This window comes from Salvelinus alpinus, chromosome 17, assembly GCF_045679555.1.
Source record: "Salvelinus alpinus chromosome 17, SLU_Salpinus.1, whole genome shotgun sequence".
In the NCBI taxonomy this organism is placed as follows: Eukaryota; Metazoa; Chordata; class Actinopteri; order Salmoniformes; family Salmonidae; genus Salvelinus; species Salvelinus alpinus.
The window spans coordinates 48,796,899-48,820,305 of record NC_092102.1 but is presented as its reverse complement, the minus strand read 5'-3'; the positions used below and the strand labels follow the sequence as shown (position 1 = coordinate 48,820,305).

General features: G+C 44.7%; 2 protein-coding genes across 6 annotated transcripts in view; one reads left to right on the top strand and one right to left on the bottom strand.

Moving 5' to 3' along the window:
• Positions 1–23,407, bottom strand: part of LOC139543128 (arginine-glutamic acid dipeptide repeats protein-like) — a 350,494-nt gene that overhangs the window by 241,583 nt on the left and 85,504 nt on the right. The gene's annotated exons all lie outside the window — the stretch shown is intronic.
• Positions 1–23,407, top strand: part of LOC139541894 (uncharacterized) — a 33,248-nt gene that overhangs the window by 8,174 nt on the left and 1,667 nt on the right. Inside the window, exon 2 of the mRNA XM_071346776.1 lies at positions 12,426–12,940. Coding sequence (XP_071202877.1) covers positions 12,426–12,940 — 515 coding nt within the window. The remainder of the gene's footprint in view (positions 1–12,425; positions 12,941–23,407) is intronic.

Here is a 23,407-nt window from a genome sequence, read left to right as displayed (position 1 = left end):
TGTAGCAGCAACAACAGCACCACCATGTAGCAGCAACAACAGCACCACCATGTAGCAGCAACAACAGCACCACCATGTAGCAGCAACAACAGCACCACCATGTAGCAGCAACAACAGCACCACCATGTAGCAGCAACAACAGCACCACCATGTAGCAGCAACAACAGCACCACCATGTAGCAGCAACAACAGCACCACCATGTAGCAGCACCAACAGCACCACCATGTAGCAGCAACAACAGCACCACCATGTAGCAGCAACAACAGCACCACCATGTAGCAGCAACAGCAGCACCACCATGTAGCAGCACCACCATGTAGCAGCAACAACAGCACCACCATGTAGCAGCACCACCAGCACCACCATGTAGCAGCAACAACAGCACCACCATGCAGCAGCAACAACAGCACCACCATGTAGCAGCAACAGCACCACCATGTAGCAGCAACAACAGCACCACCATGTAGCAGCACCACCATGTAGCAGCAACAACAGCATCACCATGTAGCAGCAACAACAGCACCACCATGCAGCAGCAACAACAGCACCATGTAGCAGCACCACCATGTAGCAGCAACAACAGCACCACCATGTAGCAGCAACAGCACCACCATGTAGCAGCACCACCATGTAGCAGCAACAACAGCACCACCATGTAGCAGCAACAACAGCACCACCATGTAGCAGCAACAACAGCACCACCATGTAGCAGCAACAACAGCACCACCATGCAGCAGCAACAACAGCACCACCATGTAGCAGCAACAACAGCACCACCATGTAGCAGCAACAACAGCACCATGTAGCAGCAACAACAGCACCACCATGTAGCAGCACCACCATGTAGCAGCACCACCATGTAGCAGCAACAACAGCACCACCATGTAGCAGCAACAACAGCACCACCATGTAGCAGCAACAACAGCACCACCATGTAGCAGCACCACCATGTAGCAGCAACAACAGCACCACCATGTAGCAGCAACAGCACCACCATGTAGCAGCACCACCATGTAGCAGCAACAACAGCACCACCATGTAGCAGCAACAACAGCACCACCATGTAGCAGCACCACCATGTAGCAGCAACAACAGCACCACCATGTAGCAGCAACAGCACCACCATGTAGCAGCAACAGCACCACCATGTAGCAGCAACAACAGCACCACCATGTAGCAGCAACAACAGCACCACCATGTAGCAGCAACAACAGCACCACCATGTAGCAGCAACAACAGCACCACCATGTAGCAGCAACAGCACCACCATGTAGCAGCAACAACAGCACCACCATGTAGCAGCAACAACAGCACCACCATGTAGCAGCAACAACAGCACCACCATGTAGCAGCAACAACAGCACCACCATGTAGCAGCACCAACAGCACCACCATGTAGCAGCAACAACAGCACCACCATGTAGCAGCAACAACAGCACCACCATGTAGCAGCAACAACAGCACCACCATGTAGCAGCAACAACAGCACCACCATGTAGCAGCAACAACAGCACCACCATGTAGCAGCAACAACAGCACCACCATGTAGCAGCACCACCATGTAGCAGCACCACCATGTAGCAGCACCACCATGTAGCAGCAACAACAGCACCACCATGTAGCAGCAACAACAGCACCACCATGTAGCAGCAACAACAGCACCACCATGTAGCAGCAACAGCACCACCATATAGCAGCAACAACAGCACCACCATCTAGCAGCAGCACCAGCACCACCATGTAGCAGCAACAGCACCACCATATAGCAGCAACAACAGCACCACCATCTAGCAGCAGCACCAGCACCACCATGTAGCAGCAACAGCACCACCATATAGCAGCAACAACAGCACCACCATGTAGCAGCAACAGCACCACCATGTAGCAACAACAGCACCACCATGTAGCAGCAACAACAGCACCACCATGTAGCAGCAACAACAGCACCACCATGTAGCAGCAACAACAGCACCACCATGTAGCAGCAACAACAGCACCACCATGTAGCAGCACCAGCACCACCATGTAGCAGCAACAACAGCACCACCATCTAGCAGCAACAACAGCACCACCATGTAGCAGCAACAACAGCACCACCATGTAGCAGCAACAGCACCACCATGTAGCAGCAACAACAGCACCACCATGTAGCAGCACCACCATGTAGCAGCAACAACAGCACCACCATGTAGCAGCAACAACAGCACCACCATGTAGCAGCAACAACAGCACCACCATGTAGCAGCAACAACAGCACCACCATGCAGCAGCAACAACAGCACCACCATGTAGCAGCACCACCAGCACCACCATGTAGCAGCAACAACAGCACCACCATGTAGCAGCAACAACAGCACCACCATGTAGCAGCAACAACAGCACCACCATGTAGCAGCAACAACAGCACCACCATGCAGCAGCAACAACAGCACCACCATGTAGCAGCAACAGCACCACCATGCAGCAGCAACAACAGCACCACCATGTAGCAGCAACAACAGCACCACCATGTAGCAGCAACAACAGCACCACCATGTAGCAGCAACAACAGCACCACCATGTAGCAGCAACAACAGCACCACCATGCAGCAGCAACAACAGCACCACCATGTAGCAGCAACAACAGCACCACCATGTAGCAGCACCACCATGCAGCAGCAACAACAGCACCACCATGTAGCAGCAACAACAGCACCACCATGTAGCAGCAACAACAGCACCACCATGCAGCAGCAACAACAGCACCACCATGTAGCAGCAACAACAGCACCACCATGCAGCAGCAACAACAGCACCACCATGCAGCAGCAACAACAGCACCACCATGTAGCAGCACCACCATGTAGCAGCAACAACAGCACCACCATGTAGCAGCAACAACAGCACCACCATGTAGCAGCACCAGCACCACCATGTAGCAGCAACAACAGCACCACCATGTAGCAGCAACAACAGCACCACCATGTAGCAGCAACAACAGCACCACCATGTAGCAGCACCACCATGTAGCAGCAACAGCACCACCATGTAGCAGCACCAACAGCACCACCATCTAGCAGCAGCACCAGCACCACCATGTAGCAGCAACAGCACCACCATATAGCAGCAACAACAGCACCACCATCTAGCAGCAGCACCAGCACCACCATATAGCAGCAACAACAGCACCACCATCTAGCAGCAGCAACACCATCTAGCAGCAGCAACACCATCTAGCAGCAGCACCAGCACCACCATATAGCAGCAACACCAGCACCACCATATAGCAGCAACAACAGCACCACCATCTAGCAGCAGCACCAGCACCACCATATAGCAGCAACAACAGCACCACCATCTAGCAGCAGCAACACCATCTAGCAGCAGCACCAGCACCACCATGTAGCAGCAACAACAGCACCACCATGTAGCAGCAACAACAGCACCACCATGTAGCAGCAACAACAGCACCACCATGTAGCAGCAACAGCACCACCATGTAGCAGCAACAGCACCACCATATAGCAGCAACAACAGCACCACCATCTAGCAGCAGCACCAGCACCACCATGTAGCAGCAACAGCACCACCATATAGCAGCAACAACAGCACCACCATCTAGCAGCAGCACCAGCACCACCATGTAGCAGCAACAGCACCACCATATAGCAGCAACAACAGCACCACCATCTAGCAGCAGCACCAGCACCACCATGTAGCAGCAACAGCACCACCATATAGCAGCAACAACAGCACCACCATCTAGCAGCAGCACCAGCACCACCATATAGCAGCAACAACAGCACCACCATCTAGCAGCAGCAACAGCACCACCATCTAGCAGCAGCACCAGCACCACCATATAGCAGCAACACCAGCACCACCATATAGCAGCAACAACAGCACCACCATCTAGCAGCAGCACCAGCACCACCATATAGCAGCAACAACAGCACCACCATCTAGCAGCAGCAACAGCACCACCATCTAGCAGCAGCACCAGCACCACCATGTAGCAGCAACAACAGCACCACCATGTAGCAGCAACAACAGCACCACCATGTAGCAGCAAGAGCACTACTTCAGACACTACATCCAAAATGGCACCCTAGTCACTATATAGTGCACTACTATATGGGATATCGAATAGAGCGCTGGACACAAGAAGTGCACTATATAAAGAAGTGCACTATATAAAGAAGTGCACTATATAGGAAATAGGGTGTCATTTGGGACGCAGCCATCAAATATGTATCCTTCCTCTCCTCCTCACACAGTGGCAGAGGGGATCATACCGACCCAGGAGGTGATAAGCATTTATGAATCCACATCTCTTCCCCCCCCCCCAGACACCTCCCTCCCCTAACAACAAAGACTTGTTAAATCTGTAGAATTATCTACAAGTGTTTCTTTAAAATCAGAAATAGTCAGCAGAGTGATAGAAAATCCTTCAACAACAAACCGGCGCTGCCCTCCCCGGAGGAATACTTTTAGCTGTGAAGACTAGTCATCCGGCGGGAGGATACCGAGGGGAAGAGGGGTGTTTTCAGTACACAAACAGTGGAAATGGTGAGCTGTTAATTATCTTATTTTAACACCCCCCCCCCCCCCCCTTACAAAAACAACAACAAAAAGAGTTTAAAAAGGAGTTGTTATGCCAGAAGTCAGGCCTCTTGTCTTCTCAGAACTGTCATTAGTTCCTCTTACCACCACTACTGTTGTTTCTGTGGTCTGGGACGATGGGCATTTTTTTAACAGTTAGAACGATGTAACGATAAAAATAAAAAAAAGAACTGGAAGACCTCTGGGTGTTGTCTAGTTATGGTTGTCCTGACCCTAACCCACGCACCCAAGCCTAAAACTAATAAACAGGTCAGGTGTAAGGCTCACCATTTCTTACAGTATACAACACCCACACAGACCATGTGGTTTCAACTGAGGGTTGAAAAACAAAACAAAAAACACAACGTGAAACTAAGAGACCAGGAAGTTAGAAGTAAATATACCCAAATATGCAACTATCATGTTAAAATGGCTGCCTGATCACTTCCTCCAACCTGTCTATTGACAGGCATTCCACTGTTCTCTGACGTAGGAGTCATGCCTCCCAGTAGACTGATTGAATCTCTTTCCAATACGTTGTCCCGTCTGCCTGCTATAGTAGTTAATGAATCCCTGAAGATCACAGCTTTCAACATGTCATCTACGTTTGGAAAGGCTGATAAGAGACAGGTGTGTGTGTGTGTGTGTGTGTGTGTGTGTGTGTGTGTGTGTGTGTGTGTGTGTGTAGAGCCTGTGTGTAGTCTCACACTGGACAAGGTTCAAGGTGTTGTTTTCACAATGTGGTTGATCAAGAAGGAAACAGAAAGGGTTCAGGATATCAACCAATCAACAGTCCTACTGTTCACATCTCTCTCTTCTGTGCAGTCCTCTCTCCCCATCTTCCCTCTCCCCTCTTCCCTCTCCCTTCCCTCTCTCTCTCTCTCTCTCTCTCTCCTCTCTCTCTCTCTCTCTCTCTTCCCTCCCTCTCTCTCTCTCTCTCTTCCCTCCTTCCCTCTCTCTCTTCCCTCCTTCCCTCTCTCTCTTCCCTCCTTCCCTCTCTCTCTTCCCTCCCTCTCTCTCTCTCTCTCTCTCCCTCTCTCTCTCCCTCCCTCTCTTCCCTCCCTCTCTCTCTCTCCTCCCTCTCTCTCTCTCCTCCCTCTCTCTCTCTCCTCCCTCTCTCTCTCTCCCTCTTCTCCCTCTCTCTCTTCCCTCCCTCTCTCTCCCTCCCTCCCTCTCTCTCTCTTCCCTCCCCTCCCTCTCTCTCTCTCTTCCTCCCTCCCTCCCTTCCTTCCCTCCCTCCCTCTCTTCCTTCCCTCCCTCCCTCCCTCTTCCTTCCTTCCCTCCCTCCCCCTCCCTCTCTTCCCTCCCTCCCCCCTCTCTCTTCCCTCCCTCCCTCCCTCTCTCTCCCTCCCTCCCTCCCTCTCTTCCTCCCCTCTCTCTCCTCTCTTCCCTCCCCTCTCTCCCTCTCTCCCTCCCTCCCTCTCTTCCCTCCCTCCCTCTCTTCCCTCCCTCCCTCCCTCTCTCTCCTCCCTCTCTCTCTTCCCTCCCTCTCTTCCCTCCCTCACTCTAATGAGCTAAAAAATATCCATCACCTCTGGTGCAAAAGGACTATTCTACTGATTGCATCAGCTCTCCTCTCCAATCCAAAAGATTAAAACTCCCTTGCCAGAATTAGCACCAGTTAACTAAAAAACATTGACACACATCAAGTCTTGTCAAATTAGTAAGTGTTTTAGAGAGAGGGAGACGTGTAGTGATTTGCAAGGTGAGAGACACTCCACACCGTGTAGACTAGCCATTGGGCGTCTCCAGGGGAACAGTGGCTCCATAACGTTCACAGCTCGTTATAAAACAGAGGAATAAAAAAAAAATGTCTCTGATGAATCTCACAGGATACAAAGGGGGTGTGGGGGTGCTGCTACTATCTTCATGATGACTTTAGGCACTGCAATAATGTGCTTGAACAGGATTCAAAATCCAGGAAACACAAAAAAAGGCTACGTTCAAACCACGAAGGAAAAGAGAGAATGTCACATGTTTTTGAACACAATGCAGGAGCGAAAAGACAAACAAATAAGCTGCTCGTTTTGCTCCGACTGAAGTACAGACAACTAATGAGTGTGCCAGGTCGCAATTGTAAATGAGAACGTGTTAGGCACACTTGGGCAGTCTTGATACAACATTTTGAACAGAAATGCAATGGTTCATTGGATCAGCCTAAAACGTTGCACATACACTGCTGCCATCTAGTGTCCAAAATCTAAATTGTACCTGGGATAATACATTATGGCCTTACCCTTGCATTTCAAAGACGGTACAAAAAAGCCACGTTTTTTGTTTGTATCATCTTTTTCCAGATCTATTGTGTTATATTCTACTACATACCTTTAACATTTCCAGAAACTTCAAAGTGTTTCCATTCAAATGGTACCAAGAATATGCATATCCTTGCTTCAGTGCCTGAGCTACAGGCAGTTAGATGTGGGTATGTCATCGTAGGCGAAAGATTTAAACCAAAAAAGGGTTCCGATCCTTAAGAGGGTTTTTAAACACAAAACCTACTAGTAAGAGAGAAAACTAAAGTAATTGGCTGCATTAAAACATATGTTACATAATATAATACATAATACACACGCTGCTCATACTGAGACCAGCGGTACCATTCTTGATATTGAATTGATGCCACATAGCAGACTACACAATCTTTAAAACATCACATTTGGAAAAACACATAACAGTGATGGGCCTTATTATCTTTCGACTATATCACTAAAGAATAACCTTAAAATCGCTAAAGTGGGACAAATGCAAAATCGCAAAAACACAATTGGTTCAACAGAAGCGGCGATAAATGGATTACATTTATTTATCGGCCTGGCAACTACTCATTAAGGAATGAGCGCTACTGCATTATGCATGAGGCTAATGTATAATTCAGTTTTAACAGCAGATTCTATGCATAAATAAAGCTGTGATACATTTACACACATTAAATGTTTACTCGCTAAGATAGGAAATGAAAGCCCAGCGTGTAAGCAGTGGAGTGGTATGCTAGCCATGTATGCATCCCTGCTGGTAGTTTAGAAGCCGTCCCATGATTGCTCGTTTCTATTCCTGATGATGTATTTATTGTACATATAGGGCCCTAGAAAATCTGGGCGATTATTTTTACCCAATTCTTTTCTGTTTATTTATTCATTCTCAGGCAGTAAGAAAAAAGGCAGAGCAGAGAAACAGGCAGAGCAGAGAGACAGGCAGGCAGTAAACCACATCAGGCAGTAAGAGAGGAGGCAGGCGTAATGGCAGAGAAGGAGGCAGGCCTGTAGCCACCGCCATTCCCCTTTATGACCATGCAGTGACTTAACAAGGCCAGATGTCCCCTCTTAACATGTGTGAAAGTACCCTGCAATGGACTCAGCTGCTTTAAAGGCACACTCCTGCATTTGAAAATAATTAAATGGTCATATAAACTAGGCTAACATGAATTTATATATTTTTTTAAATCAATAATAATATTTAAAAAATGGCTGCAAGTATCACAGATTGCACCTTTAAGGGGAAAATAGCCTAGGCCTATTTCTTTCAATGATCCCCAATTTCCCTCTTATTTAATTGTTTATCTATTATTAATTTAAACATAACTTAACAGTTTATCTATGCAAGTGGAGAGGTGCTTGAATTTGTCATTATAGCCAAACATGAACTCTTTACCCTCCTCGGCGGACATAACACATAGATAAAGTGTTTCCCACCGCCTCGTCCCAGTCCCTCTTCTTGGCCGTGTCTGAGGTTAATATAATCCGTCCGGATCAACAAGGAGGATAGATAGCCAGGGTTTTAAGAGCCAAGGAGGAACCGTTCAAGACCAGCATCCAAAATGGTAACCTATTTCCTAGTTAGTGCACTGGTCTATAGTAGTGGTCTATAGTAGTGGTCTATAGTAGTGGTCTATAGTAGTGGTCTATAGTAGTGGTCTATAGTAGTGGTCTGTAGTAGTGCCCTGGTCTATAGTAGTGGTCTATAGTAGTGGTCTATAGCAGTGGTCTATAGTAGTGGTCTATAGTAGTGGTCTGTAGTAGTGGTCTATAGTAGTGGTCTGTAGCAGTGGTCTATAGTAGTGGTCTATAGCAGTGGTCTATAGCAGTGGTCTATAGTAGTGGTCTATAGTAGTGGTCTATAGTAATGGTCTGTAGTCTTCACTACTAGGTAGTGAAGACCATGGAGTTAAGTAAGCTATAGTAGTGACCTGGTCTGTTAAGTAAGCTACATTCAGACAGTCCTGACAACACACTTCCGTCCACACATCTAGGTTGAGGAGATTGTTGTAAGAATTTACAAGATAGATGAACTGAACATGCAAACTGACAACAAAACTGAGAAATAAAAAAAGACAAGCTGCTCAAATGGCAGCAATAAGACCATTTTTTTTTTTTTTTTTAAAGTCCATCCTCTTCCTGTCCTCGCAATTCTTACACGGACATTTCCAAACAGATCTCCAAGGCTTTTCGGGAGCAGTGTCGTCCTATTACTAAATACTGCTCTTGAACTGTAACCGTCTGGACCTTTAAATCTGTGAAAGTCTCGAGGCCTATATTTGGTGTAAACTCTCGAAGCAGATACACTCCAGGTTTCCGGTACTACGATCGTCCAAATGACATCACGAGGGCTATTATCATTAGGTTTACATCCCAAATCTGCGGAGAAAAATAGAAAAGAAAAACGCAACAGAGTGAATCTATGGCTTTCCCAAAATGGCACCCTATTCCCAACAAAGTGCACTATTTACAGGGCCCTGGTCAAAAAGTAGATAGTGCTGAGCGAGAAACCGAAATGTCATGTTTTTTTTCCTTCTGGTTATTAAAACAACTATATTGAACAAAACGCAACATGTAACAATTTCTAAAGATTTTACTGAGTTACAGTTCATAGAATGAAATCAGTAAAATGAAAAATTATTAGGCCCCAATTTATGGATTTCACATGACTGGGCAGTGGCGCCAGGCCAACCCACTGGGGAGCCAAGCCCACCCAATCAGAAGGAGTTATTCCCCACAAAAGGACTTTATTACAGACAGAAATATGCCTCAGATTTCTGGGATCTTTTATTTGAGCTCATGAAACATGGGACCAATACTTTACATGTTGAGTTTATATTTTTGTTCAAATACTTAATCCATTTAGTTACATTTAGGTTTTTTTGGGAGCTCAAGAGGGGCTGAAGGGAGTTGTATTTTTCACTAGGCACATACTCAACCTCGTCCATCACAGAAACGTGGTAATTAACTACAATGACCATAATGCATTACGCCGTTCTTCCCGTCTGGATAACCGACACAGACACATGAGAGTAGGCTACACAACTAGCAGAGAGATACAGACAGTTTGTGAGGTAGCTTTACACGATTGGTAGTTGTAGTAGACGGTAATAAGCAGTCATGAAAGTATGCCTCATGTAGTTTGAAATAGTCAAAAGTCAAAGTCAAAATATTTAGATCAGATAGCTCTGCAGGATACTTAGGATGCTACTAACTAGCCTAGCTAGCTACTAGCCAGCTACTAGCCGAGCTAGCTACTAGCCGAGCTAGCTACTAGCCGAGCTTAGCAACTAGCCGAGCTTAGCAACTAGCCGAGCTTAGCAACTAGCCGAGCTAAGCTACTAGCCGAGCTTAGCAACTAGCCGAGCTTAGCAACTAGCCGAGCTTAGCAACTAGCCGAGCTTAGCAACTAGCCGAGCTTAGCAACTAGCCGAGCTTAGCAACTAGCCGAGCTAAGCTACTAGCCGAGCTAAGCTACTAGTCGAGCTAAGCTACTAGCCGAGCTAAGCTACTAGCCGAGCTAAGCTACTAGCCGAGCCAAGCTACTAGCCGAGCCAAGCTACTAGCCGAGCCAAGCTACTAGCCGAGCTAGCTACTAGCCGAGCTAAATAGGATGACTAAAGACAGTACAGTATGGGGAGAACAGAGATAACGCTAGATGATTGTCAGGCTGGCTACTACTGTCTGAGCAGAGATGAGATAATAACTTTAAAGGACTTAAAAAATAAATAAATAATGAACTAAAAATGAAGTAATATACACAACTATGTTATTATTATGTCCTAGTAAATGTCCTCTTTCTATTGATTGACTACCAATGTCAGGGTTCATACACCTGATGACAGACGGAATTTCATGACTTTAAACCAATATTTCCATGACCAACAATTGGCGGCGTCTCGATGTACGTATAAAAAGTATGTGTATCACGTGGTATCAACACAGTGGCTACTCTCTGATCCCATGTGACCATCTCATGTCCTTGAGCAAGGGCACTTAACCCCCATAAAGTACCTGATAGGCTACTGTATAAAACACGTGGTCAACCCTCAAGACTTTTTGATCAAGCACTACTCAAACACATCAGAGCCAGTTCATCAAGGTCCGGTTGAGAAGCTCATTTCTAAAATGTAGTTTGAGGGGAATAAAAGCCTGCACACCCATGAGCTGTCCCGTAGTACGGTCGACAGATAATCCAAAAGGAAAGCTACATAGAAAAAAATTGAGAAAACATTCTGCGATTCACAAATTATTTTCTTTCACATTAATTGATTCACTGCGATTGAACCGAATCCCAACTAATACAATGGTGAAGTGAATCCCTCAATCATAAATCAACATTGTATGTCAATCATCGCAAGTGTCGGTGGAAGTTTTTTTTTTGAGGACATGAAATTACGAAAATATTAAAACACAGTTAACTAGAGGGTTCATGTGTTTTGAATTGGCTACCTAGTTATTAGTCTGATCATTATCATATTTTATAGGCTAATAGGTAATGTTCCCTGAAATTAAATAAATAAATAAGGCGCTGAGCGCAAACATGAATATTGTGAAAATTCTGTTCAAATTCCAGCGCACGTTTACTGTGAACACTGAGGCTGTACCCGCTTTAAGTTAGTTTTACTGTGAACACTGAGGCTGTACCTGCTTTAAGTTACAGTTTTACTGTGAACACTGAAGCTATACCTGCTTTAAGTTACAGTTTTACTGTGAACACTGAGGCTGTACCTGCTTTAAGTTACAGTTTTACTGTGAACACAGAGGCTGTACCCGCTTTAAGTTACAGTTTTACTGTGAACACTGATGCTGTACCCGTTTTAAGTTACAGTTTTACTGTGAACACTGAGGCTGTACCCGTTTTAAGTTACAGTTTTACTGTGAACACTGAGGCTGTACCTGCTTTAAGTTACAGTTTTACTGTGAACACTGAGGCTGTACCTGCTTTAAGTTACAGTTTTACTGTGAACACCGAGGCTCTACCTGCTTTAAGTTACAGTTTAACTGTGGCCAAGTAGGCTACTGTGGCTATTTGATCATAATGTAGTAATGTAGAGTGTCATAATGTAGAGTGTCTTACCATTAAAAAAACATAGGAGAAAATGCATCCCATAACATTTTAACATGGAAATAGCTGTTCTATCATTCAGCAAGAACCTACTTTACAAAATAAAATGCATTATTATTCCCATACCTTTATTACAGAGAACCAGACAAATTGTGCTAACCTCTACCTACTGGCTACTTAGCTTATTCAAGCCTGTCTGAAAATACAACACCGCCCCTTTAAGACAAAATAAAGCTCTTTACCTGACTGGCTTTTCAAAGATGTCTAGAAATGCACACATTTTGTGCTCTTGTAAGAAGCAACCACTCCCCTATTGCTGACTACAAATGATCTAGAACCGGGTTAAAAACTCACTAACTAGCAAAGGATATGAACAAAATGTGCACACGTAGCTACATGCAGCTCTTGCTGTGATTCAAAACAAGGGTATCTACTCACGACCGCTCATGCTGTAAACACAGTCCAGTTCAAAGTAAATGGCACAGATCCATATATGACAATGGTCTTCCCCCTCCTCGAGCAACGGCCCGCTGTCTCCCCCCCTCCTCGAGCAACGGCCCGCTGTCTCCCCCCCTCATCGAGCAACGGCCCGCTGTCTCCCCCCCTCATCGAGCAACGGCCCGCTGTCTCCCCCCTCCTCGAGCAACGGCCCGCTGTCTCCCCCCTCCTCGAGCAACGGCCCGCTGTCTCCCCCCTCCTCGAACAACGGTCCGCTGTCTCCCCCCCTCCTCGAGCAACGGCCCGCTGTCTCCCCCCCTCCTCGAGCAACGGCCCGCTGTCTCCCCCCTCCTCGAGCAACGGCCCGCTGTCTCCCCCCTCCTCGAGCAACGGCCCGCTGTCTCCCCCCTCCTCGAGCAACGGCCCGCTGTCTCCCCCCTCCTCGAACAACGGTCCGCTGTCTCCCCCCCTCCTCGAGCAACGGCCCGCTGTCTCCCCCCTCCTCGAGCAACGGCCCGCTGTCTCCCCCCTCCTCGAGCAACGGCCCGCTGTCTCCCCCCTCCTCGAGCAACGGCCCGCTGTCTCCCACACATGCAGGTGATGCCAAACTGACTCACTAAAACGTAATTTCTATCCTGGCTGATATACTTGATTTGTATTTGATTGATACAATATTTAAAAATTGTGCCTAAATAAATTACATTAATTAACAGAAATTAAATGAAATGTCCAAAACTTTTCGGATTTGATCATTTTCCCAAAATTTTCCAGGCCTGGAAAACACAATTTTAAAGTTCCATGACTTTTCATGACCATACAAATCCTGCAAAAGAATGGAATGTTTTCAATTTTTTGGCAACTGAGTTTTTTTTACCTTTATTTTAAAACAGGGTAGACAGAGACTTGGGTCTCTTTCACAAATGCAACATAAACACCACATAAATATACACATTATACCAAACGCACAAATGCTAAAATACAAAAAACACAGTCATGGAAAACACAAAGAAAAATTCTGAAATCACCCAGAAAAACAGCACTAAAAGTAGTACACTTTGTAGGTATTAGGGTGCCATTTAGGATGAAGACTATGAATCACAGACCAGATGTAAGCTAACCCAAACCCACTGACACACCAGACAAGGGGACACTTCTTATTGAAATGACCTAATGAGTGAATTGGATAAACAACACCGCTGAACAACCATCAACAGAGACACTGACTGACTGACTGACTGAGTCCATTCTACTGGTGAGGAGAAACCGCTGAACAACCACCAGAGAGACAAGACAAAGGAATGGGTGGTCGAGAGTCAGTTAGGAATCACAGTTTGTAGCTTTAAAAAAAGGCCTTGATAAAAAAAAATATATATATATATATAAACAAAATAGAGGGGACAACAAATATGGTGTAATCCTAAAGTGTGCCATGACGGGGACAGATGAAATAACGTTTCTTCAACATCCTGTCAACCTTTCAGCTTCCTGTCTCCCAGCAGTTACTGAGCCAATGCATTACAACTTTACCCTTTAACATTACCCACTTTATGAAGAACCCCTCTGTGCGCGCGCGTGTGTGTGTGTGTGTGTGCGTAAAACAGCATTCTTGTATAGTGCACATCGTCTCTGGCTAGACTACTAGTTACATAGCGTTGTTATGACGACAGGATTTGTTACTTCTGTGAAAGCGCTTACTAGGCTGTAGAGGTCTGCTATGTGAACACAACTCAGCATAGTGTAAACTACCGTTACACATCAGGTTTCATTACCACACACACACATTATCAATTATAATTATCACAACGCTTAACACACAGGATAGCACAGAGCTGACTATGACAACTCTAAAATGTGTCTTAAAAACACGGTCTGAGAAGAAAGCCCATGTTGAACCCTCCACGTGTTCCCCAGAGGTCAGGCCTCATCCGGTCAGGGAAACCATACGGCTCCCGCCACAGAGTTCCCTTAAGGTATGTCAGGGAAACTAAACAGTCAATTGAATCAGAGAGGAAGTGGTCATTCGTCCTAATGGAGTAGCGAGCGAGTGCACAAGGGAGGGTTAGTGCCGCAGTACGGGTGGTGGACGCTAGCGACGGTGGCCTATCTCTCTCCGTCATAACATGTATGTAACCTTTGAACTCAAAAAAAAGGTATGAGCTTAAGTAACAGTGAACAAACACGTTTTACACTTGATAGATCCCACCGCCGCCACCCAAAAGTTACAAACATCATACATTTTGTAATAATGTACTAAGGTGACCCCGATTCTATAGTTACAGGGGAACCAAATACGACACAGGAAGTGTACAGGGTCATCTTGATTTCCTATATCCATTATCTCTACAGACTCTAGCCCTGGTGCTAGGCATTAGCCACGCCGTCTGTTTCCTAAATGGCACCCTGCTCCCTATATAGTGCACTACTTTTGAGGGCCCTGGTCAACAATAGTGCCCTATTAAAAAAGGATAGGATGCCTTTTGGGCTTCTCTCAGTGCTCTCCTCCTCCTCTTCCCTCTCTCCGGTGGATTAATCACATCAGAATCATTAAGCTGCTAGAGGTCAGTGCTCAGTTAACAGGCTAACAGGCTAACAGGGGGACAGACAGAGAGACAGGGGGACAGACAGAGAGACAGACAGACAGGCCAGGCTAACAGGGAAACAGACAGACAGACAGGCTAACAGGGAGACCGACAGACAGGCTAACAGGGGGACAGACAGACAGGCTAACAGGGGGACAGACAGACAGGCTATAACAGGGAAACAGACAGACAGGCCAGGCTAACAGGGGGACAGACAGACAGGCTAACAGGGGGACAGACAGGCTAACAGGGGGACAGACAGACAGACAGACAGGCTAACAGGGGGACAGAGACAGGCTAACAGGGGGACAGGGAGACAGACAGGCTAACAGGGGGACAGACAGACAGACAGGCTAACAGGGGGACAGACAGACAGGCCAGGCTAACAGGGAAACAGACAGACAGGCCAGGCTAACAGGGGGACAGACAGACAGGCTAACAGGGGGACAGACAGACAGACAGGCCATATGACAGGAAACAATGTGACCATCTACTCGATTAACATTACAGAGTTCATATTGGACACACATTAAAAAAATTGATTTAAAAAACCATTGAGAAAACAAATGACTTAGACAGCGATTTCTAGACAAGATGGCTGAAATACTACTTCCCCTCTTTGATTTGACTAATAATAGCATAACTCATCCAAAAGCAATGGTTGTACTATGTGGCCTAGTCAGTCAGTTTCTCAATATCCTGTGGCTGTAACCACCGACTGCACTACAGTCACACGCATTCATTTTATAAAAGTCAACAATCACTTCCTCTTCCTAGTAGGCCTGGCCTATACATAACCAATCAGATAAGATGACTGAAGTCTACCGGTCTACGACAGGACAAGACACATACTGCTGTTGTCTGGGTCCAAATCCATTGACGTAAGGCCTGTGTTCAAATCCTATTTTCCAATAATTTCCCCTACCTACTATGACCAATACCAGGCGTGTGTTCTCTCTCTCTCTCTCTCTCTTCCCTCCCTCTCTCTCTCTCTTCCCTCTCTCTCTCTCTTCTCTCTCTCTCTTCCCTCCCTCTCTTCCCTCCTTCCCTCTCTCTCTTCCCTCCCTCTCTCTCTCTCTCTCTCTCCCTCTCTCTTCCCTCTCTCTCTTCCCTCCCTCTCTTCCCTCCCTCTCTCTCTCTCCTCCTCTCTCTCTCCTCCCTCTCTCTCTTCCCTCCCTCTCTCTCTTCCCTCCCTCTCTCTCTCTTCCCTCCCTCTCTCTCTATCTTCCCTCCCTCTCTCTCTATCTTCCCTCCCTCTCTCTCTCTTCCCTCCCTCTCTCTCTCTTCCCTCCCTCTCTCTCTCTTCCCTCCCTCTCTCTCTCTCTTCCTCCCTCCCTCCCTCCCTTCCCTCCCTCCCTCCCCCCTCCCTCTCTTCCCTCCCCTCCCTCTCTCTCTCTCTCTCTTCCTCCCTCCCTCCCTTCCTTCCCTCCCTCCCCCCTCCCTCTCTTCCCTCCCTCCCCCCTCTCTCTTCCCTCCCTCCCCCCTCTCTCTTCCCTCCCTCCCTCCCTCTCTTCCTCCCTCTCTTCCTCTCTTCCCTCCCCTCTCTTCCTCCCTCCCTCCCTCTCTTCCCTCCCTCCCTCTCTTCCCTCCCTCCCTCCCTCTCTCCCTCTCTCTCCTCCCTCTCTCTCTTCCCTCCCTCTCTTCCCTCCCTCTCTTCCCTCCCTCACTCTAATGAGCTAAAAAATATCCATCACCTCTGGTGCAAAAGGACTATTCTACTGATTGCATCAGCTCTCCTCTCCAATCCAAAAGATTAAAACTCCCTTGCCAGAATTAGCACCAGTTAACTAAAAAACATTGACACACATCAAGTCTTGTCAAATTAGTAAGTGTTTTAGAGAGAGGGAGACGTGTAGTGATTTGCAAGGTGAGAGACACTCCACACCGTGTAGACTAGCCATTGGGCGTCTCCAGGGGAACAGTGGCTCCATAACGTTCACAGCTCGTTATAAAACAGAGGAATAAAAAAAAAATGTCTCTGATGAATCTCACAGGATACAAAGGGGGTGTGGGGGTGCTGCTACTATCTTCATGATGACTTTAGGCACTGCAATAATGTGCTTGAACAGGATTCAAAATCCAGGAAACACAAAAAAAGGCTACGTTCAAACCACGAAGGAAAAGAGAGAATGTCACATGTTTTTGAACACAATGCAGGAGCGAAAAGACAAACAAATAAGCTGCTCGTTTTGCTCCGACTGAAGTACAGACAACTAATGAGTGTGCCAGGTCGCAATTGTAAATGAGAACGTGTTCTCAATTTGCCTACCTGGTTAAATAAAGGTTAAATAAAAAATTAAAAATAAATTAAAAAAATGAGAAGCAGGCAGCAGTCTTTAAACAGTATAAATAGGAGGGGTTTCCCTGGAGTAAAAAGGGGGCTTAGGTGGTGGGCATGAGAGGTGGGGGTTGAAATTGATCATTTTTAACCCCCCCCCCCCCATCTTGGCAGTGTAGACATTTGTTTTGTTTTTCATTTTTAAACCAATTTCCTGCACTTCTACAAATGTCTCCCTGGAATAGTGATTTTTTGTTGTTGTTGACCGCTTTAAAACTAATGTCCTGTAATTCTACACATTTTGCCATGAAGCTGAGAGAAATTTGCAGTTTCAAACTCATTTCCTGCAATTCTGTGTTCTTTTGCTGAAACATAATAACAAAATGAATACTGCTAAATTCACTGTTTTTGGCATTTTCAATTCTCCTAAACTGTCTAGCTTTTGTTTTGGTGATTGTTGGTTCACAAAGATTTTATTTAAAAAAAGATATATAAAACCTATTATCTTTTCTAAAATACTTTATAATTGGATTTAGTTGTTTAAGTTCACGCTGAAAGCTTTTTTCCCCATCCATAAAATGTATATCTAAAAAGCGATATTAAGTCAAGACTTAAATAGTTTACTGTTTTAAATACATTTGATTGATTGGATTCATTACGCTGCATTCCTAGCTCTAACGAAACTGTCAGTATTTCTGCCGGCATCTTGTCTCAGGTGAAAATCAGGATGACACACAGGACTCATCTGATAAGTGAGTGGCAACAGATCAATATGGTTTCACTGTGAGGACCCCGAATATCTGCATGGTAACAGACGATGCTTAGTTACAGGTTTATGAGGACAATGGCTGATGATACATCCTGATGATGTATTGTACAGCTAATGTGATGATAATCTGTCTGATTTATACAGCTACGGTGTTGATAATCTTTCTGATTTATACAGCTAATGTGATGATAATCTGTCTGTATTATAAAAAGCTACTATGTTGATAATCTGGCTGTATGGCTGATTTATACAGCTAATGTGATGATAATCTGGCTGTATGGCTGTATTATACAGCTAATGTGTTGATAATCTGTCTGTATTATAAAAAGCTACTATGTTGATTGTCTGTATGGCTGTATTATACAGCTAATGTGTTGATAATCTGTCTGTATTATACAGCTAATGTGTTGATAATCTGTCTCAACACGGCTTTTAAGGTTAGTGTAAAGAGAAACGTTGCATTCAAAACATCCCCAAGTAGACCTATCCACGATAAACTACTATCTACAGTGGAGCGTGTGGAGGGATGGCCATTGCAGGTCCATATTGAATGAATAACATATAGGCATACCAACAATGATTTACTGATGTCCAAGGATAAGACTACTCAACCTACAGGTAGACTAGATTCATCCTCTACGGGATCGGTGTGTCGTCCCCCCCGCGGGACGGTTGAGCTCATATAGCCTAATGTGATTAGCATGAGGTTGTAAGTAATTAAAAAAAATATCTCCCAGGATATAGACATATCTAATATTGGCAGAAAGAGCTTAAATTCATGTTAATCTAACTGCACTGTCCAATTTACAGTAGCTATTACAATGAAGGAATACCATGCAGTTATGAACATGAAAATGTATTATTAAACCAATTAGGCACACTTGGGCAGTCTTGATACAACATTTTGAACAGAAATGCAATGGTTCATTGGATCAGCCTAAAACGTTGCACATACACTGCTGCCATCTAGTGTCCAAAATCTAAATTGTACCTGGGATAATACATTATGGCCTTACCCTTGCATTTCAAAGACGGTACAAAAAAGCCACGTTTTTTGTTTGTATCATCTTTTTCCAGATCTATTGTGTTATATTCTACTACATACCTTTAACATTTCCACAAACTTCAAAGTGTTTCCATTCAAATGGTACCAAGAATATGCATATCCTTGCTTCAGTGCCTGAGCTACAGGCAGTTAGATGTGGGTATGTCATCGTAGGCGAAAGATTTAAACCAAAAAAGGGTTCCGATCCTTAAGAGGGTTTTTAAACACAAAACCTACTAGTAAGAGAGAAAACTAAAGTAATTGGCTGCATTAAAACATATGTTACATAATATAATACATAATACACACGCTGCTCATACTGAGACCAGCGGTACCATTCTTGATATTGAATTGATGCCACATAGCAGACTACACAATCTTTAAAACATCACATTTGGAAAAACACATAACAGTGATGGGCTTTATTATCTTTCGACTATATCACTAAAGAATAACCTTAAAATCGCTAAAGTGGGACAAATGCAAAATCGCAAAAACACAATTGGTTCAACAGAAGCGGCGATAAATGGATTACATTTATTTATCGGCCTGGCAACTACTCATTAAGGAATGAGCGCTACTGCATTATGCATGAGGCTAATGTATAATTCAGTTTTAACAGCAGATTCTATGCATAAATAAAGCTGTGATACATTTACACACATTAAATGTTTACTCGCTAAGATAGGAAATGAAAGCCCAGCGTGTAAGCAGTGGAGTGGTATGCTAGCCATGTATGCATCCCTGCTGGTAGTTTAGAAGCCGTCCCATGATTGCTCGTTTCTATTCCTGATGATGTATTTATTGTACATATAGGGCCCTAGAAAATCTGGGCGATTATTTTTACCCAATTCTTTTCTGTTTATTTATTCATTCTCAGGCAGTAAGAAAAAAGGCAGAGCAGAGAAACAGGCAGAGCAGAGAGACAGGCAGGCAGTAAACCACATCAGGCAGTAAGAGAGGAGGCAGGCGTAATGGCAGAGAAGGAGGCAGGCCTGTAGCCACCGCCATTACCCTTTATGACCATGCAGTGACTTAACAAGGCCAGATGTCCCCTCTTAACATGTGTGAAAGTACCCTGCAATGGACTCAGCTGCTTTAAAGGCACACTCCTGCATTTGAAAATAATTAAATGGTCATATAAACTAGGCTAACATGAATTTATATATTTTTTAAAATCAATAATAATATTTAAAAAATGGCTGCAAGTATCACAGATTGCACCTTTAAGGGGAAAATAGCCTAGGCCTATTTCTTTCAATGATCCCCAATTTCCCTCTTATTTAATTGTTTATCTATTATTAATTTAAACATAACTTAACAGTTTATCTATGCAAGTGGAGAGGTGCTTGAATTTGTCATTATAGCCAAACATGAACTCTTTACCCTCCTCGGCGGACATAACACATAGATAAAGTGTTTCCCACCGCCTCGTCCCAGTCCCTCTTCTTGGCCGTGTCTGAGGTTAATATAATCCGTCCGGATCAACAAGGAGGATAGATAGCCAGGGTTTTAAGAGCCAAGGAGGAACCGTTCAAGACCAGCATCCAAAATGGTAACCTATTTCCTAGTTAGTGCACTGGTCTATAGTAGTGGTCTATAGTAGTGGTCTATAGTAGTGGTCTATAGTAGTGGTCTATAGTAGTGGTCTGTAGTAGTGGTCTATAGTAGTGCCCTGGTCTATAGTAGTGGTCTATAGTAGTGGTCTATAGCAGTGGTCTATAGTAGTGGTCTATAGTAGTGGTCTGTAGTAGTGGTCTATAGTAGTGGTCTGTAGCAGTGGTCTATAGTAGTGGTCTATAGTAGTGGTCTATAGCAGTGGTCTATAGTAGTGGTCTATAGTAGTGGTCTATAGTAATGGTCTGTAGTCTTCACTACTAGGTAGTGAAGACCATGGAGTTAAGTAAGCTATAGTAGTGACCTGGTCTGTTAAGTAAGCTACATTCAGACAGTCCTGACAACACACTTCCGTCCACACATCTAGGTTGAGGAGATTGTTGTAAGAATTTACAAGATAGATGAACTGAACATGCAAACTGACAACAAAACTGAGAAATAAAAAAAGACAAGCTGCTCAAATGGCAGCAATAAGACCATTTTGTATTTTTTTTTAAAAGTCCATCCTCTTCCTGTCCTCGCAATTCTTACACGGACATTTCCAAACAGATCTCCAAGGCTTTTCGGGAGCAGTGTCGTCCTATTACTAAATACTGCTCTTGAACTGTAACCGTCTGGACCTTTAAATCTGTGAAAGTCTCGAGGCCTATATTTGGTGTAAACTCTCGAAGCAGATACACTCCAGGTTTCCGGTACTACGATCGTCCAAATGACATCACGAGGGCTATTATCATTAGGTTTACATCCCAAATCTGCGGAGAAAAAAAGAAAAGAAAAACGCAACAGAGTGAATCTATGGCTTTCCCAAAATGGCACCCTATTCCCAACAAAGTGCACTATTTACAGGGCCCTGGTCAAAAAGTAGATAGTGCTGAGCGAGAAACCGAAATGTCATGTTTTTTTTCCTTCTGGTTATTAAAACAACTATATTGAACAAAACGCAACATGTAACAATTTCTAAAGATTTTACTGAGTTACAGTTCATAGAATGAAATCAGTAAAATGAAAAATTATTAGGCCCCAATTTATGGATTTCACATGACTGGGCAGTGGCGCCAGGCCAACCCACTGGGGAGCCAAGCCCACCCAATCAGAATGAGTTATTCCCCACAAAAGGACTTTATTACAGACAGAAATATGCCTCAGATTTCTGGGATCTTTTATTTGAGCTCATGAAACATGGGACCAATACTTTACATGTTGAGTTTATATTTTTGTTCAAATACTTAATCCATTTAGTTACATTTAGGTTTTTTTGGGAGCTCAAGAGGGGCTGAAGGGAGTTGTATTTTTCACTAGGCACATACTCAACCTCGTCCATCACAGAAACGTGGTAATTAACTACAATGACCATAATGCATTACGCCGTTCTTCCCGTCTGGATAACCGACACAGACACATGAGAGTAGGCTACACAACTAGCAGAGAGATACAGACAGTTTGTGAGGTAGCTTTACACGATTGGTAGTTGTAGTAGACGGTAATAAGCAGTCATGAAAGTATGCCTCATGTAGTTTGAAATAGTCAAAAGTCAAAGTCAAAATATTTAGATCAGATAGCTCTGCAGGATACTTAGGATGCTACTAACTAGCCTAGCTAGCTACTAGCCAGCTACTAGCCGAGCTAGCTACTAGCCGAGCTTAGCAACTAGCCGAGCTTAGCAACTAGCCGAGCTTAGCAACTAGCCGAGCTTAGCAACTAGCCGAGCTTAGCAACTAGCCGAGCTTAGCAACTAGCCGAGCTTAGCAACTAGCCGAGCTTAGCAACTAGCCGAGCTTAGCAACTAGCCGAGCTTAGCAACTAGCCGAGCTTAGCAACTAGCCGAGCTTAGCAACTAGCCGAGCTTAGCAACTAGCCGAGCTAAGCTACTAGCCGAGCTAAGCTACTAGTCGAGCTAAGCTACTAGCCGAGCTAAGCTACTAGCCGAGCCAAGCTACTAGCCGAGCCAAGCTACTAGCCGAGCCAAGCTACTAGCCGAGCCAAGCTACTAGCCGAGCCAAGCTACTAGCCGAGCCAAGCTACTAGCCGAGCTAGCTACTAGCCGAGCTAAATAGGATGACTAAAGACAGTACAGTATGGGGAGAACAGAGATAACGCTAGATGATTGTCAGGCTGGCTACTACTGTCTGAGCAGAGATGAGATAATAACTTTAAAGGACTTAAAAAATAAATAAATAATGAACTAAAAATGAAGTAATATACACAACTATGTTATTATTATGTCCTAGTAAATGTCCTCTTTCTATTGATTGACTACCAATGTCAGGGTTCATACACCTGATGACAGACGGAATTTCATGACTTTAAACCAATATTTCCATGACCAACAATTGGCGGCGTGTCGATGTACGTATAAAAAGTATGTGTATCACGTGGTATCAACACAGTGGCTACTCTCTGATCCCATGTGACCATCTCATGTCCTTGAGCAAGGGCACTTAACCCCCATAAAGTACCTGATAGGCTACTGTATAAAACACGTGGTCAACCCTCAAGACTTTTTGATCAAGCACTACTCAAACACATCAGAGCCAGTTCATCAAGGTCCGGTTGAGAAGCTCATTTCTAAAATGTAGTTTGAGGGGAATAAAAGCCTGCACACCCATGAGCTGTCCCGTAGTACGGTCGACAGATAATCCAAAAGGAAAGCTACATAGAAAAAAATTGAGAAAACATTCTGCGATTCACAAATTATTTTCTTTCACATTAATTGATTCACTGCGATTGAACCGAATCCCAACTAATACAATGGTGAAGTGAATCCCTCAATCATAAA